This window comes from Oncorhynchus keta, unplaced genomic scaffold (genome assembly GCF_023373465.1).
Source record: "Oncorhynchus keta strain PuntledgeMale-10-30-2019 unplaced genomic scaffold, Oket_V2 Un_contig_16903_pilon_pilon, whole genome shotgun sequence".
In the NCBI taxonomy this organism is placed as follows: domain Eukaryota; kingdom Metazoa; phylum Chordata; class Actinopteri; order Salmoniformes; family Salmonidae; genus Oncorhynchus; species Oncorhynchus keta.
In genome coordinates, this window is record NW_026280180.1 from 65,128 (window position 1) to 81,488 (window position 16,361).

The 16,361-nt window shown below is 46.5% G+C and overlaps 1 protein-coding gene and 1 long non-coding RNA gene across 20 annotated transcripts; one reads left to right on the top strand and one right to left on the bottom strand.

Moving 5' to 3' along the window:
• Positions 1–42: 42 nt before the first annotated feature.
• LOC118381990 (AP-1 complex subunit sigma-2) lies at positions 43–15,949 on the top strand. Its single transcript, XM_052503164.1, has 5 exons — positions 43–175; positions 965–1,143; positions 3,430–3,538; positions 6,021–6,158; positions 13,613–15,949. Exons 2-5 carry the CDS (start codon positions 965–967, stop codon positions 13,658–13,660), a joined length of 474 nt encoding a protein of 157 aa, XP_052359124.1. The 5' UTR covers positions 43–175; the 3' UTR covers positions 13,661–15,949.
• On the bottom strand, positions 8,178–11,175 carry LOC127919519 (uncharacterized). Of its 19 annotated transcripts, none has more exons than XR_008103204.1 (5): positions 10,039–11,175; positions 9,847–9,914; positions 9,589–9,650; positions 8,815–9,402; positions 8,178–8,752 (listed from the first exon to the last, which is right to left on the bottom strand). It is a non-coding gene; the product is annotated as an uncharacterized LOC127919519 (long non-coding RNA). The 19 variants fall into 19 exon arrangements; XR_008103212.1 differs by having other exon boundaries at positions 8,815–9,340; positions 9,847–9,976; XR_008103199.1 differs by having other exon boundaries at positions 9,847–9,976.
• Positions 15,950–16,361: the final 412 nt, after the last annotated feature.

The following is a 16,361-nucleotide window of genomic DNA, read 5'->3' on the forward strand; positions in this document are numbered from 1 at the left end:
AACAAGGGCTGGAATAACGGATTTTTAAGCCAATCAAAAATCCGGACAGTAGTTGTGTTAACCAATCAAAATAGATCTAACTGCATCCCCGCTGAACGCTCGACTTCACTGGGTGGACTGCACATTTCTGGAATCTGCAATTCATAGTGTTTTTGAGTCAACAATCACGATAAAGGTACGTTTTACCTCCTTATTTGTTTGGCCAGTCGTTGCAATTGCACATATTGAACGAAAAAGCGTCCTGTGCTTCGGATAATGTCCACAAAAAGCCATTGAAAAAGTAGCTAGCTAGACATCCTTACTGTGTATGTTAGCTGCTAGCGCTAGCCACCCATCTCTGAGCTAGCTTTACACTCAAATTTGATGGATATACTGAGGGCCATAAGCTACATAACTAACAACAACTAGGCTAACTAGTTATATGAGTGGGAAAATGTCTGTGTTTTGATAGGCAAATCCTCAGTTGGCTAGATGGTTAGACAGAGAAGACCATATGAGGTCTTGACTATGGAGAAGACCTTTCACTAGCTATGTAAGCAAACTACCATTTATGTTTGGCTACTTTACCTCCTTGCTCCAACATACACCCTCACCCTGCCTCTGTATTGTATCACTTTACTGAACAGCCTGGGTTCAAGTCTCTTGTGTGCCTGAAGACGGAATCATCCCGATGAGCTAAAGCCCACCAAACCACCTCTGTTACACTTGTATTGATCCTAGTCTCCTCTCATATCTCCTCTCACCTTCCTTCTCCTCTGTCCCCTATCATTCTCCCTTTCTCTCCTCACCCCATCCCCTCTCCCTCCCTCCTCTCCTCTCCACCCCATCCCCCTCCCCCATCTGTTCTTCCCCCTGTCCTCCCCCCTGTCCTTTCCTCTATCCTCCTCTCATTCTCTCTCCTCCTCTGCTGTCCCTCTCTCATTCTTTCTCCTCTCCTCTGTCCTCCTCTCCTCCCTCCCACCAGATGCAGTTCATGCTGCTGTTCAGTCGGCAGGGTAAGCTGCGGCTGCAGAAGTGGTATGTTCCCCTGTCAGACAAAGAGAGGAAGAAGATCTCCAGGGACCTGGTCCAGACCATTCTAGCCCGTAAGCCCAAGATGTGTTCCTTCCTGGAGTGGAGGGACCTCAAGATCGTCTACAAGAGGTCAGAGAAAGACAGATAGACAGACAATGGGGTTAATTGTGGGAAATGATGTGCTCCTTCCTGGAGTGGAGGGACCTTAATATCATCTACAAGACAGACAGACGGGGGAAATGTGGACTCCATCTGATAGTGTTGAGGTCAATTCAGGAAGGGAATTTCACCATCTTTGTTAAAGTTTTTACTTCCTGAAATTGACGGTTTTGACAACTAAATTGTAGTGTAGTCTCAAACCACTATACTTGTGCCAAGATTTAGAAGGTTGGTTCTCAGTAAGACTTTGCTGCTAGGGAGGCACCCTCAGTCAGGGGGCCATTTTGTTACAGCACTCATTCTCAGAATGGTGAAGGACATCTGATGCTTTTGTTATTCATTATCATCCCTGCTGAACGAAAGTATGTTTGTCAGAATGTGGCCCAAGGTTAGTGCCTTTGTTGTTTATCCCTGTGTTATCCTGTCCTCCAGATACACCAGTCTGTATTTCTGTTGTTTATCCCTGTGTTATCCTGTCCTCCAGATACACCAGCCTGTATTTCTGTTGTTTATCCCTGTGTTATCCTGTCCTCCAGATACACCAGTCTGTATTTCTGTTGTTTATCCCTGTGTTATCCTGTCCTCCAGATACACCAGTCTGTATTTCTGTTGTTTATCCCTGTGTTATCCTGTCCTCCAGTCTGTATTTCTGTTGTTTATCCCTGTGTTATCCTGTCCTCCAGTCTGTATTTCTGTTGTTTATCCCTGTGTCATCCTGTCCTCCAGATACACCAGTCTGTATTTCTGTTGTTTATCCCTGTGTTATCCTGTCCTCCAGTCTGTATTTCTGTTGTTTATCCCTGTGTTATCCTGTCCTCCAGATACGCCAGTCTGTATTTCTGTTGTTTATCCCTGTGTTATCCTGTCCTCCAGTCTGTATTTCTGTTGTTTATCCCTGTGTTATCCTGTCCTCCAGATACACCAGTCTGTATTTCTGTTGTTTATCCCTGTGTTTCCTGTCCTCCAGTCTGTATTTCTGTTTTTTATCCCTGTGTTATCCTGTCCTCCAGATACACCAGTCTGTATTTCTGTTGTTTATCTCTGTGTCATCCTGTCCTCCAGTCTGTATTTCTGTTGTTTATCCCTGTGTTATCCTGTCCTCCAGATACGCCAGTCTGTATTTATGTTGTTTATCCCTGTGTTATCCTGTCCTCCAGATACACCAGTCTGTATTTCTGTTGTTTATCCCTGTGTCATCCTGTCCTCCAGTCTGTATTTCTGTTGTTTATCCCTGTGTTATCCTGTCCTCCAGATACACCAGTCTGTATTTCTGTTGTTTATCCCTGTGTCATCCTGTCCTCCAGTCTGTATTTCTGTTGTTTATCCCTGTGTTATCCTGTCCTCCAGATACACCAGTCTGTATTTCTGTTATCCTGTCCTCCAGATACGCCAGTCTGTATTTCTGTTGTTTATCCCTGTGTTTCCTGTCCTCCAGTCTGTATTTCTGTTGTTTATCCCTGTGTTATCCTGTCCTCCAGATACACCAGTCTGTATTTCTGTTGTTTATCCCTGTGTCATCCTGTCCTCCAGTCTGTATTTCTGTTGTTTATCCCTGTGTTATCCTGTCCTCCAGATACACCAGTCTGTATTTCTGTTGTTTATCCCTGTGTCATCCTGTCCTCCAGTCTGTATTTCTGTTGTTTATCCCTGTGTTATCCTGTCCTCCAGATACGCCAGTCTGTATTTCTGTTGTTTATCCCTGTGTTATCCTGTCCTCCAGATACGCCAGTCTGTATTTCTGTTGTTTATCCCTGTGTTATCCTGTCCTCCAGATACACCAGTCTGTATTTCTGTTGTTTATCCCTGTGTTATCCTGTCCTCCAGTCTGTATTTCTGTTGTTTATCCCTGTGTTATCCTGTCCTCCAGATACACCAGTCTGTATTTCTGTTGTTTATCCCTGTGTTATCCTGTCCTCCAGCCTGTATTTCTGTTGTTTATCCCTGTGTTATCCTGTCCTCCAGTCTGTATTTCTGTTGTTTATCCCTGTGTTATCCTGTCCTCCAGATACACCAGTCTGTATTTCTGTTGTTTATCCCTGTGTTATCCTGTCCTCCAGATACACCAGTCTGTATTTCTGTTGTTTATCCCTGTGTTATCCTGTCCTCCAGATACACCAGTCTGTATTTCTGTTGTTTATCCCTGTGTTATCCTGTCCTCCAGTCTGTATTTCTGTTGTTTATCCCTGTGTTATCCTGTCCTCCAGATACACCAGTCTGTATTTCTGTTGTTTATCCCTGTGTTATCCTGTCCTCCAGATACGCCAGCCTGTATTTCTGCTGTGCGGTGGAAGATCAAGACAATGAGCTCATCACGCTGGAGATCATCCACAGATACGTAGAGCTGCTGGATAAGTACTTTGGCAGTGTGAGTCTTCATATTGCACACTATACTGTTCTCTGTGGTCCTGTTGGTGATCATGACAGAGGCCATACTGTTCTCTCAGTGGTCCTGTTGGTGATCATGACAGAGGCCATACTGTTCTCTCAGTGGTCCTGTTGGTGTTCATGACAGTGGCCATACTGTTCTCTCAGTGGTCCTGTTGGTGTTCATGACGGTGGCCATACTGTTCTCTCAGTGGTCCTGTTGGTGATCATGACAGTGGCCATACTGTTCTCTCAGTGGTCCTGTTGGTGATCATGACAGTGGCCATACTGTTCTCTCAGTGGTCCTGTTGGTGATCATGACAGAGGCCATACTGTTCTCTCAGTGGTCCTGTTGGTGTTCAAGACAGAGGCCATAGTGTTCTCAGTGGTCCTGTTGGTGATCATGACAGAGGCCATACTGATCTCTCTGTGGTCCTGTTGGTGATCATGACAGTGGCCATACTGTTCTCTCAGTGGTCCTGTTGGTGATCATGACAGTGGCCATACTGTTCTCTCAGTGGTCCTGTTGGTGTTCATGACAGTGGCCATACTGTTCTCTCAGTGGTCCTGTTGGTGTTCATGACAGTGGCCATACTGTTCTCTCAGTGGTCCTGTTGGTGATCATGACAGTGGCCATACTGTTCTCTCAGTGGTCCTGTTGGTGATCATGACAGTGGCCATACTGTTCTCTCAGTGGTCCTGTTGGTGATCATGACAGAGGCCATACTGTTCTCTCAGTGGTCCTGTTGGTGATCATGACAGAGGCCATACTGTTCTCTCAGTGGTCCTGTTGGTGATCATGACAGTGGCCATACTGTTCTCTCAGTGGTCCTGTTGGTGATCATGACAGAGGCCATACTGTTCTCTCTGTGGTCCTGTTGGTGATCATGACAGAGGCCATACTGTTCTCTCAGTGGTCCTGTTGGTGATCATGACAGTGGCCATACTGGTCTCTCTGTGGTCCTGTTGGTGATCATGACAGAGGCCATACTGATCTCTCAGTGGTCCTGTTGGTGATCATGACAGTGGCCATACTGTTCTCTCAGTGGTCCTGTTGGTGATCATGACAGTGGCCATACTGTTCTCTCTGTGGTCCTGTTGGTGATCATGACAGAGGCCATACTGATCTCTCAGTGGTCCTGTTGGTGGTCATGACAGAGGCCATACTGATCTCTCAGTGGTCCTGTTGGTGATCATGACAGAGGCCATACTGTTCTCTCAGTGGTCCTGTTGGTGATCATGACAGAGGCCATACTGATCTCTCAGTGGTCCTGTTGGTGATCATGACAGTGGCCATACTGTTCTCTCAGTGGTCCTGTTGGTGATCATGACAGTGGCCATACTGTTCTCTCAGTGGTCCTGTTGGTGTTCATGACGGTGGCCATACTGTTCTCTCAGTGGTCCTGTTGGTGGTCATGACAGTGGCCATACTGATCTCTCAGTGGTCCTGTTGGTGATCATGACAGTGGCCATACTGTTCTCTCAGTGGTCCTGTTGGTGATCATGACAGTGGCCATACTGTTCTCTCAGTGGTCCTGTTGGTGATAATGACAGAGGCCATACTGTTCTCTCAGTGGTCCTGTTGGTGATCATGACAGTGGCCATACTGTTGTCTCTGTGGTCCTGTTGGTGGTCATGACATCCAGTGGCCATACTGTTCTCTCAGTGGTCCTGTTGGTGGTCATGACAGAGGCCATACTGTTCTCTCAGTGGTCCTGTTGGTGATCATGACAGTGGCCATACTGTTCTCTCAGTGGTCCTGTTGGTGATCATGACAGTGGCCATACTGTTCTCTCAGTGGTCCTGTTGGTGATCATGACAGAGGCCATACTGTTCTCTCAGTGGTCCTGTTGGTGTTCATGACAGTGGCCATACTGTTCTCTCAGTGGTCCTGTTGGTGGTCATGACAGTGGCCATACTGTTCTCTCAGTGGTCCTGTTGGTGGTCATGACAGAGGCCATACTGTTCTCTCAGTGGTCCTGTTGGTGGTCATGACAGTGGCCATACTGTTCTCTCAGTGGTCCTGTTGGTGGTCATGACAGTGGCCATACTGTTCTCTCAGTGGTCCTGTTGGTGGTCATGACAGTGGCCATACTGTTCTCTCAGTGGTCCTGTTGGTAATCATGACAGAGGCCATACTGTTCTCTCAGTGGTCCTGTTGGTGATCATGACAGAGGCCATACTGTTCTCTCAGTGGTCCTGTTGGTGATCATGACAGAGGCCATACTGTTCTCTCAGTGGTCCTGTTGGTGATCATGACAGAGGCCATTATGTTAAAGCACCATTGCTTAGCACCTTTCCAAATGATCAGATCTGTGAGAAGGGGAAGAAGTATACATGTTGTTATTGGAACAGGGTCTGGTTGTTCCTGTGTCTAATGGAGCTGATCAAATGGGTTTACCATTTGGAGTAAATACTTTGGACTAGGAAAAATAATCTTCCAATGTGTTCCCTCTTGGTGTCTGTGTCTGTCTCCATGTCAGGTGTGTGAGCTGGACATCATCTTTAACTTTGAGAAGGCCTACTTCATCCTGGATGAGTTCCTGCTAGGAGGAGAGGCTCAGGAGACCTCCAAGAAGAACGTACTGAAGGCTATAGAGCAGGCCGACCTGCTGCAGGAGGTAAGACTCCTCACTGACCCCTAACATCTGACCCCAACACTAACCCTGACCTCCAAGAAGAACGTACTGATGGCTATAGAGCAGGCCGACCTGCTGCAGGAGGTAAGACTCCTCACTGACCCCTAACATCTGACCCCAACACTAACCCTGACCTCCAAGAAGAACGTACTGTTGGCTATAGAGCAGGCCGACCTGCTGCAGGAGGTATGTGGGCTATGTCCTAGATGAGATGGTGTAATGATGACATCTCTGGGCTATGTCCTAGATGAGATGGTGTAATGATGACATCTCTGGGCTATGTCCTAGATGAGATGGTGTAATGATGACATCTCTGGGCTATGATGACATCTCTGGGCTATGATGACATCTCTGGGCTATGATGACTTCTCTGGGCTATGATGACATCTCTGGGCTATGATGACATCTCTGGGCTATGATGACATCTCTGGGCTATGATGACATCTCTGGGCTATGTCCTAGATGAGATGGTGTAATGATGACATCTCTGGGCTATGATGACATCTCTGGGCTATGATGACATCTCTGGGCTATGTCCTAGATGAGTTGGTGTAATGATGACATCTCTGGGCTATGATGACTTCTCTGGGCTATGATGACATCTCTGGGCTATGTCCTAGATGAGTTGGTGTAATGATGACATCTCTGGGCTATGATGACATCTCTGGGCTATGATGACATCTCTGGGCTATGTCCTAGATGAGATGGTGTAATGATGACATCTCTGGGCTATGATGACATCTCTGGGCTATGTCCTAGATGAGTTGGTGTAATGATGACATCTCTGGGCTATGTCCTAGATGAGATGGTGTAATGATGACATCTCTGGGCTATGTCCTAGATGAGATGGTGTAATGATGACATCTCTGGTCTATGTCCTAGATGAGATGGTGTAATGATGACATCTCTGGGCTATGTCCTAGATGAGATGGTGTAATGATGACATCTCTGGGCTATGTCCTAGATGAGATGGTGTAATGATGACATCTCTGGGCTATGATGACATCTCTGGGCTATGATGACATCTCTGGGCTATGATGACATCTCTGGGCTATGTCCTAGATGAGATGGTGTATTGATGACATCTCTGGTCTATGTCCTAGATGAGATGGTGTAATGATGACATCTCTGGTCTATGTCCTAGATGAGTTGGTGTAATGATGACATCTCTGGGCTATGTCCTAGATGAGATGGTGTAATGATGACATCTCTGGTCTATGTCCTAGATGAGATGGTGTAATGATGACATCTCTGGTCTATGTCCTAGATGAGATGGTGTAATGATGACATTTCTGGGCTATGTCCTAGATGAGTTGGTGTAATGATGACATCTCTGGGCTATGTCCTAGATGAGATGGTGTAATGATGACATCTCTGGGCTATGTCCTAGATGAGTTGGTGTAATGATGACATCTCTGGGCTATGTCCTAGATGAGATGGTGTAATGATGACATCTCTGGTCTATGTCCTAGATGAGATGGTGTAATGATGACATCTCTGGGCTATGTCCTAGATGAGATGGTGTAATGATGACATCTCTGGGCTATGTCCTAGATGAGATGGTGTAATGATGACATCTCTGGGCTATGTCCTAGATGAGATGGTGTAATGATGACATCTCTGGGCTATGATGACATCTCTGGTCTATGTCCTAGATGAGTTGGTGTAATGATGACATCTCTGGTCTATGTCCTAGATGAGATGGTGTAATGATGACATCTCTGGGCTATGTCCTAGATGAGATGGTGTAATGATGACATTTCTGGGCTATGATGACATCTCTGGGCTATGATGACATCTCTGGGCTATGTCCTAGATGAGTTGGTGTAATGATGACATCTCTGGGCTATGTCCTAGATGAGATGGTGTAATGATGACATCTCTGGGCTATGATGACATCTCTGGGCTATGATGACATCTCTGGGCTATGATGACATCTCTGGGCTATGTCCTAGATGAGATGGTGTAATGATGACATCTCTGGGCTATGTCCTAGATGACATCTCTGGGCTATGATGACATTTCTGGGCTATGATGACATCTCTGGGCTATGATGACATCTCTGGGCTATGTCCTAGATGAGATGGTGTAATGATGACATCTCTGGGCTATGATGACATCTCTGGGCTATGATGACATCTCTGGGCTATGATGACTTCTCTGGGCTATGTCCTAGATGAGTTGGTGTTATGGCCTTTTTCTCTCTCCATCTCTCTGATTCCTATATGTCATTCTTGACTTGTTTAGTTTTGTGTTGAAAGTGTTTGTCTATAGTACTGCTGTATTTAGGCTAATGTTATTCGTCTGGCAGCCTGTCGGTGGCATTGGTATTCCAGGCACTCCTACCGCCTGCATCCACATGACTGAGCTATGGGAACCTCCCCAGGGTTGGCTGCCTGAGCTCTCACCGCCTGCATCCACATGACTGAGCTATGGGAACCTCCCCAGGGTTGGCTGTCTGAGCTCTCACTCCCTGCATCCACAGCTATATGACTGAGCTATGGGAACCTCCCCAGGGTTGGCTGTCTGAGCTCTCACTCCCTGCATCCACAGCTATATGACTGAGCTATGGGAACCTCCCCAGGGTTGGCTGCCTGAGCTCTCACCGCCTGCATCCACATGACTGAGCTATGGGAACCTCCCCAGGGTTGGCTGTCTGAGCTCTCACTCCCTGCATCCACAGCTATATGACTGAGCTATGGGAACCTCCCCAGGGTTGGCTGTCTGAGCTCTCACTCCCTGCATCCACAGCTATATGACTGAGCTATGGGAACCTCCCCAGGGTTGGCTGTCTGAGCTCTCACTCCCTGCATCCACAGCTATATGACTGAGCTATGGGAACCTCCCCAGGGTTGGCTGTCTGAGCTCTCACTCACTGCATCCACAGCTATATGACTGAGCTATGGGAACCTCGCCAGGGTTGGCTGTCTGAGCTCTCACTCCCTGCATCCACAGCTATATGACTGAGCTATGGGAACCTCCCCAGGGTTGGCTGTCTGAGCTCTCACCGCCTGCATCCACATGACTGAGCTATGGGAACCTCCCCAGGGTTGGCTGTCTGAGCTCTCACTACCTGCATCCACATGACTGAGCTATGGGAACCTCCCCAGGGTTGGCTGTCTGAGCTCTCACTACCTGCATCCACATGACTGAGCTATGGGAACCTCCCCAGGGTTGGCTGTCTGAGCTCTCACTACCTGCATCCACATGACTGAGCTATGGGAACCTCCCCAGGGTTGGCTGTCTGAGCTCTCACTGCCTGCATCCACATGACTGAGCTATGGGAACCTCCCCAGGGTTGGCTGTCTGAGCTCTCACTGCCTGCATCCACATGACTGAGCTATGGGAACCTCCCCAGGGTTGGCTGTCTGAGCTCTCACTGCCTGCATCCACATGACTGAGCTATGGGAACCTCCCCAGGGTTGGCTGTCCGAGCTCTCACTGCCTGCATCCACATGACTGTGCTATGGGAACCTCCCCAGGGTTGGCTGTCTGAGCTCTCACTCCCTGCATCCACAGCTATCCACATGACTGAGCTATGGGAACCTCCCCAGGGTTGGCTGTCCGAGCTCTCAATACCTGCATCCACATGACTGAGCTATGGGAACCTCCCCAGGGTTGGCTGTCCGAGCTCTCACTCCCTGCATCCACATGACTGAGCTATGGGAACCTCCCCAGGGTTGGCTGTCTGAGCTCTCACTCCCTGCATCCACAGCTATATGACTGAGCTATGGGAACCTCCCCAGGGTTGGCTGTCTGAGCTCTCACCGCCTGCATCCACATGACTGAGCTATGGGAACCTCCCCAGGGTTGGCTGTCTGAGCTCTCACTGCCTGCATCCACATGACTGTGCTATGGGAACCTCCCCAGGGTTGGCTGTCTGAGCTCTCACTCCCTGCATCCACAGCTATATGACTGAGCTATGGGAACCTCCCCAGGGTTGGCTGTCTGAGCTCTCACCGCCTGCATCCACATGACTGAGCTATGGGAACCTCCCCAGGGTTGGCTGTCTGAGCTCTCACTGCCTCTGTTCATAAAGGAGGCTTCACTCACTATTCAGCTCTCATTCATGACAACCATCAGCATGAAACACTGGAGAATCTGACTAGGGGGGGGGGGTACTTTTCCAGTCTAATCCACCCTTTTCATCAGAATTGTTCCAACTAAAACTATAGAGCTGCATCATACTTTCTATATTTTACGTCTAGCTGAAGAGTCTGTGCTTGAGGAAGGATGATTTGTGTTTTAGGTCTGATAATGTTTACTAGTTTATACAAGGCTTGGCTAACAACGTCACAGAAACTATGCGAGCTCTTCAATGGGACCCGAAGGCTGTGTGGTGATTCTGGATGGTCAGATGGCAACGAGGAAGTAGGGGGACTCGTTTCAACTAGTTCAATCTCGTTCTGTCCCCAGAGCTCGGTGCTTATTATGGGATGTATTAGGTTACGATATCCGACTTCTTCGATATAGCGTTAGTGATATGTTAGAGAAAGAACCCACTGAACGATTCAGAATATGAAGAATCATATTTGTCTTGGTAAAATGTATTTTATAACAAAGGAAGTGAAATGCAATCACCAAAGCGCGTTACGGACACCCTTTCTGTTTGAGAGACAAGTGCACATTTTTATTTATGTTTTCAATAAACATTGAAATACAGTTTACATGTTGTCAACAGTCTAATAAAAAAAAAGAACGATCTCGCTCTCCCAGAACAAGCTTGGCTAGTGGTAAAAACCTGCTTATTCAGACAAAAGACCAATCTAAGCCGACCACGTCTCTGCTAAACAACCAACCCATCTATTTGTTAACTTACTAACTGGGCCTGGCAGTCATACACATCATATGAAACGAATGAGGTGGTAAGTGCAGCACCATGCTCACAACACTAAATGCTTTACCAAGCTAGCTATCTGGCCACTGTCGCTAGTGACATCATTAACTCGCAATGGATCAGTTTTCACGAAGCAGCTGCCTAGAGACCCTTTACCTACCTAGCTAGCTAGCGAATCATGCTAACCATTGTTAGGAATTTTATGAATAATGACTAAACAATATCTACATTTTAAATAGAACTATAACTAATGAAACTTATACTCTGTTTTATTATATCTGATTAATAATATTAATTCATAAGGAAGGGATTGTGGAGCACGAAACAGGGGGTAATTTAAATAAAATAAATACCATTCCAGCCAGGTTGGAGAAGACTGGAACTGTGGGTTTTTAAGTAAGCAAAAAGGGTCGTTAACCTATGGTTGAACCGACTCAACTTAGCTCTGGGATGTTTAGATAAGGCAGAGAGTGTTTTCCTGGGTTTTCCATTATCTGAAACTGTCTTCTAAATAGTGATGGATGAAGGTGACCATTCCAGAAGTTAATAGATAAGTGTGTCTGGAGTGAGCGAGCTAGTGGGTTGGAATTAACTCTTCAACTGGTTGGAATCCTGGTTGATAGGAGGAAGGACAATTTATAACCTATGACGTCATATTTTGTAAAAAAAACTGTTGTTGGTGGTTATATGGCAGCGCGCTCCGAGAATAAATACTATTATCTAATTTTGATAAGACTGATCTCTGTCTATTTTATGCAAATAAGAATCTTACAAATTCTCATAAAATAGACTAAGTGAATTCAATTAATGAAAACATATTGGAATTATGAAATTACATTAACACATTTAGCTTACGTTAGCCAGCTAGCTAAAAGTCTATCTATGGGCTGTATGCGATTATGGAGAGTGAATTAAAAATATATATCTTGCTGTGGCCATCTGGCTCGTATCAAAAAGGGCATTCTGCAACGCAAGTGCAGCTAGCTAACATTGACTAGACCGTAAAGCAACACACACGGACATCCATTGCCATCTTCTGGTTTGGAGTATTTTAACGAAGCTGAGGACTTCGCTGTGTGACAACTCTGTTCGGAGGTGCTAAGTACTGTCACATGTTTGCCTGCCGACAATCCTACCGATGTGTCTGGCTATTATTGATTAAATACCTTGTTAACAGCGCAATTTTTGAAGCCACAACTAATGTCTGGATTGGACATTTTGTGCCTTTCCTTTATTGCTCATTTGGAACACAGGAGGTTGGTGGCACCTTAATTGGGGAGGACGGGCTCGTGGTAATGGCTGGGGAGGACGGGCTCGTGGTAATGGCTGGGGAGGACGGGCTCGTGGTAATGGCTGGGGAGGACGGGCTCGTGGTAATGGCTGGGGAGGACGGGCTCGTGGTAATGGCTGGGGAGGACGGGCTCGTGGTAATGTCTGGGGAGGACGGGCTCGTGGTAATGGCTGGGGAGGACGGGCTCGTGGTAATGTCTGGGGAGGACGGGCTCGTGGTAATGGCTGGGGAGGACGGGCTCGTGGTAATGGCTGGGGAGGACGGGCTCGTGGTAATGTCTGGGGAGGACGGGCTCGTGGTAATGGCTGGGGAGGACGGGCTCGTGGTAATGTCTGGGGAGGACGGTAATGTCTGGGGAGGACGGGCTCGTGGTAATGTCTGGGGAGGACGGGCTCGTGGTAATGTCTGGGGAGGACGGGCTCGTGGTAATGTCTGGGGAGGACGGGCTCGTGGTAATGTCTGGGGAGGACGGGCTCGTGGTAATGTCTGGGGAGGACTGGCTCGTGGTAATGTCTGGGGAGGACGGGCTCGTGGTAATGTCTGGGGAGGACGGGCTCGTGGTAATGTCTGGGGAGGACGGGCTCGTGGTAATGTCTGGGGAGGACGGGCTCGTGGTAATGTCTGGGGAGGACGGGCTCGTGGTAATGTCTGGGGAGGACGGGCTCGTGGTAATGTCTGGGGAGGACGGGCTCGTGGTAATGTCTGGGGAGGACGGGCTCGTGGTAATGTCTGGAGCGGAATCAGTGGAACGGTATCAAACACATTTTTGAAAACCTTTTATTTAACTAGGCAAGTCAGTTAAAAACAAATTCTTATTTTCAATGACTGCCTAGGAACAGTGGGTTAACTGCCTGTTCAGGGGCAGAACGACAGTCAGCTCGGGGATTTGAACTTGCAACCTTCCGGTTATTAGCCCAACGTTCTAACCACTAGGCTACCCTGCCGCCCCACATGAGTTGATACCCTTCCATTCGCTCCATTGCAGCCATTTATTATGAGCCGTCCTCCCCCCAGCAGCCTCCTCTGATTTACACCAGCTGGTCTTGCGGTCAGTTGTATTCAAACAGTGCTTTTCTCTCTCTCTCCGTGCTTCACCTCCTGCTAGGATGCCAAAGTAAGTGTTACATCTACCTGATCTGCTGTATTTAATCGTGGCGTTGGAGCAGTTACTCAAGTCATTGCATTTAGGCTTCAAACACCTGTTTCTTGTATGCAATCCATTAACCAATCAAACTGGTCCATCTTCAGACGGACTACAGTGTTTTATCCTTCTCAACTGTCCTCTTGTCTGTTCCCTCCCTCCTTTAGGAAGCTGAAGCCCCACGGAGTGTCCTGGAGGAGATTGGCCTGACATAAACTCCCTCCATCACTGCCCCAACTATCTCCCTCTCTTTACTCTCTCTCTCTCTTCACGGGGGCCCAAACATCTTGTTCTCGCTCCTTTGATGTGCTGTAGTGTTGTCTTGTACTAAAACTCTTATCATGTTGTTAATGTTACTTGTGCCAACTGTCTGTTCCTTGTTTTTTTTTGTACCTCGTCAAACACTCACCTTTTGAAACCCCTGGGGTACATGCAGCCATTGGCCACAGACGACACCAATAATAACTGAAATCTCACCCACCTTCCTTAAGTCAGTGTTTCTGTTGTACGTGACATGTCCGTGACGGGCATTTTAACTCCAGTCTCGTCTAGAGAATTTAAAACAATTCAAAGTATATCATAAAGAGTAAGAAACCCATTTTTTACTTAAAGGGGATGTTCTCAAGTAAAAGAAAGCAAAACGATGTCAGTATTTTTAAAGAAGTGTTACAGTTTAAAAGTATTCATGTTCATTCTTTCATTGTTTGACCAAAGAACACTGTGTTATAATCATATCGTTTTGAAGATAATTGGTGTTTAGGGGGAAAATATGTGCTCTCTCAGGGTTGGGGTCAATTCTATTTAAATTCCTATCAATTCAGAAAGTAAACCAATTTACACTTTTTTACTCATTGAAGGAAATGTGCATTGGAATATCAGTGTATTCCTGAATTTAAATGGAATTGACCCAAGCCTTGCTCTGTATAGCCTGAGTCCCAGATCTTTGTGCTGTCTTGCTACCTCCTGTGTCGTTCAATATGTTCAGTTGGGAAGACAGCACAAACACACCTGGGACTCCTCCCATTCTGCATGCTCTAAAAGGCAAGGGAAGAGTAACACCGCCCACTCTGCATGCTCTAAAAGGCAAGGGAAGAGTAACACTGGGGACTCCGCCCACTCTGCATGCTTTATAAGGCAAGGGAAGAGTAACACTGGGGACTCCCCCCACTCTGCATGCTTTAAAAGGCAAGGGAAGAGTAACTCCTCCCACTCTGCATGCTCTAAAAGGCAAGGGAAGAGTAACACCGCCCACTCTGCATGCTTTAAAAGGCAAGGGAAGAGTAACTCCTCCCACTCTGCATGCTCTAAAAGGCAAGGGAAGAGTAACTCCGCCCACTCTGCATGCTTTAAAAGGCAAGGGAAGAGTAACACTGGGGACTCCTCCCATTCTGCATGCTTTAAAGGGCAAGGGAAGAGTAACTCCTCCCACTCTGCATGCTTTATAAGGCAAGGGAAGAGTAACTCCTCCCACTCTGCATGCTTTATAAGGCAAGGGAAGAGTAACTCCTCCCACTCTGCATGCTTTATAAGGCAAGGGAAGAGTAACTCCTCCCACTCTGCATGCTTTAAAAGGCAAGGGAAGAGTAACACTGGGGACTCCTCCCATTCTGCATGCTTTAAAGGGCAAGGGAAGAGTAACTCCTCCCACTCTGCATGCTTTATAAGGCAAGGGAAGAGTAACTCCTCCCACTCTGCATGCTTTATAAGGCAAGGGAAGAGTAACTCCTCCCACTCTGCATGCTTTATAAGGCAAGGGAAGAGTAACACTAGTGAAAATGAACAAAAAGGGATTCTGTTACTAATCAAACTTCTATTCGTCACACAATGTTTTAACTGTCAATGAAAATGCATTTAGGGCACTTGATTCGTAGCCTGGTTCTGAACTTAATTCTGTTCATGAAGTGATCGTGAAACTGGAATATTCTGTTTGAATCATAACAGGCTACTTGTTATTGAGGAAGGTTGTGACAATTGAAGCACAAATCATGAAGTACTCCCACTATATCACTGCCTGTGCTTAGTGCACACGGACATGACCAGTTATTGAATTAGTGCACACGGACATTATTGAATTACCAGTTATTGAATTAGTGCACACGGACATTATTGAATTACCAGTTATTGAATTGTTTACAAAAACCATTGGTTAAAGAAGCCTAAACCTGTTGCAATTCCCTGTCTACCGTACAGACTGCTCCTTCACCAATGACCAGAATGGTGTCCTGTGAGGACATTTAATGTTCTCTTTCAGCTTGTACTGTATTTGCTCTTTAACTGTGGTGACATCCCAAATGGCACCCTATTCCCTACATAGTGCACTACTTTTGGCCAGAGCCTATGAAGAAGTGCACTAAATAGGGAATAGGGGAACCATGTCTTGCTCCTGTGTACATTATGAATAATTTCAAAGTATTGCATTTTATTTTACACAGACAACTGTCACTACTTCAGTTCTCTCATACTGTAAATCATTAAAACAATTACATGTCTATGGATTAGCAGAACGGTTGTTTTGCCTGGCCTTTTTTTCACAGAAAATCTAAAGTGTGTGGAAGAAACAAGGTTCAATTGTAGGTCAAAGAGCAAATGCTCACGAGTTACTTTTGGCAATAAAAATACACATACTGTATAAAAAACATTTAATTGTCACATCTTTACATTTGGAACAAAGTAACATTTGTGAAAGCTAGGTTGAGCAGTGCATTGGTGAAGATTGAAAACAGTCAATGCATAAACAGTGTACACTTCAAAATGACCATTCACCATGGTGACGTCCATACAGAACACATTTCATTCTGCTATGGGTCATAGCAGTCATGGTGACGTCATACATTTCAGTTCTCTCATACAGTAAATCATTAAAACAATTCTGCTATGGGTCATAGCAGTCATGGTGACGCCCATACAGAAACATTA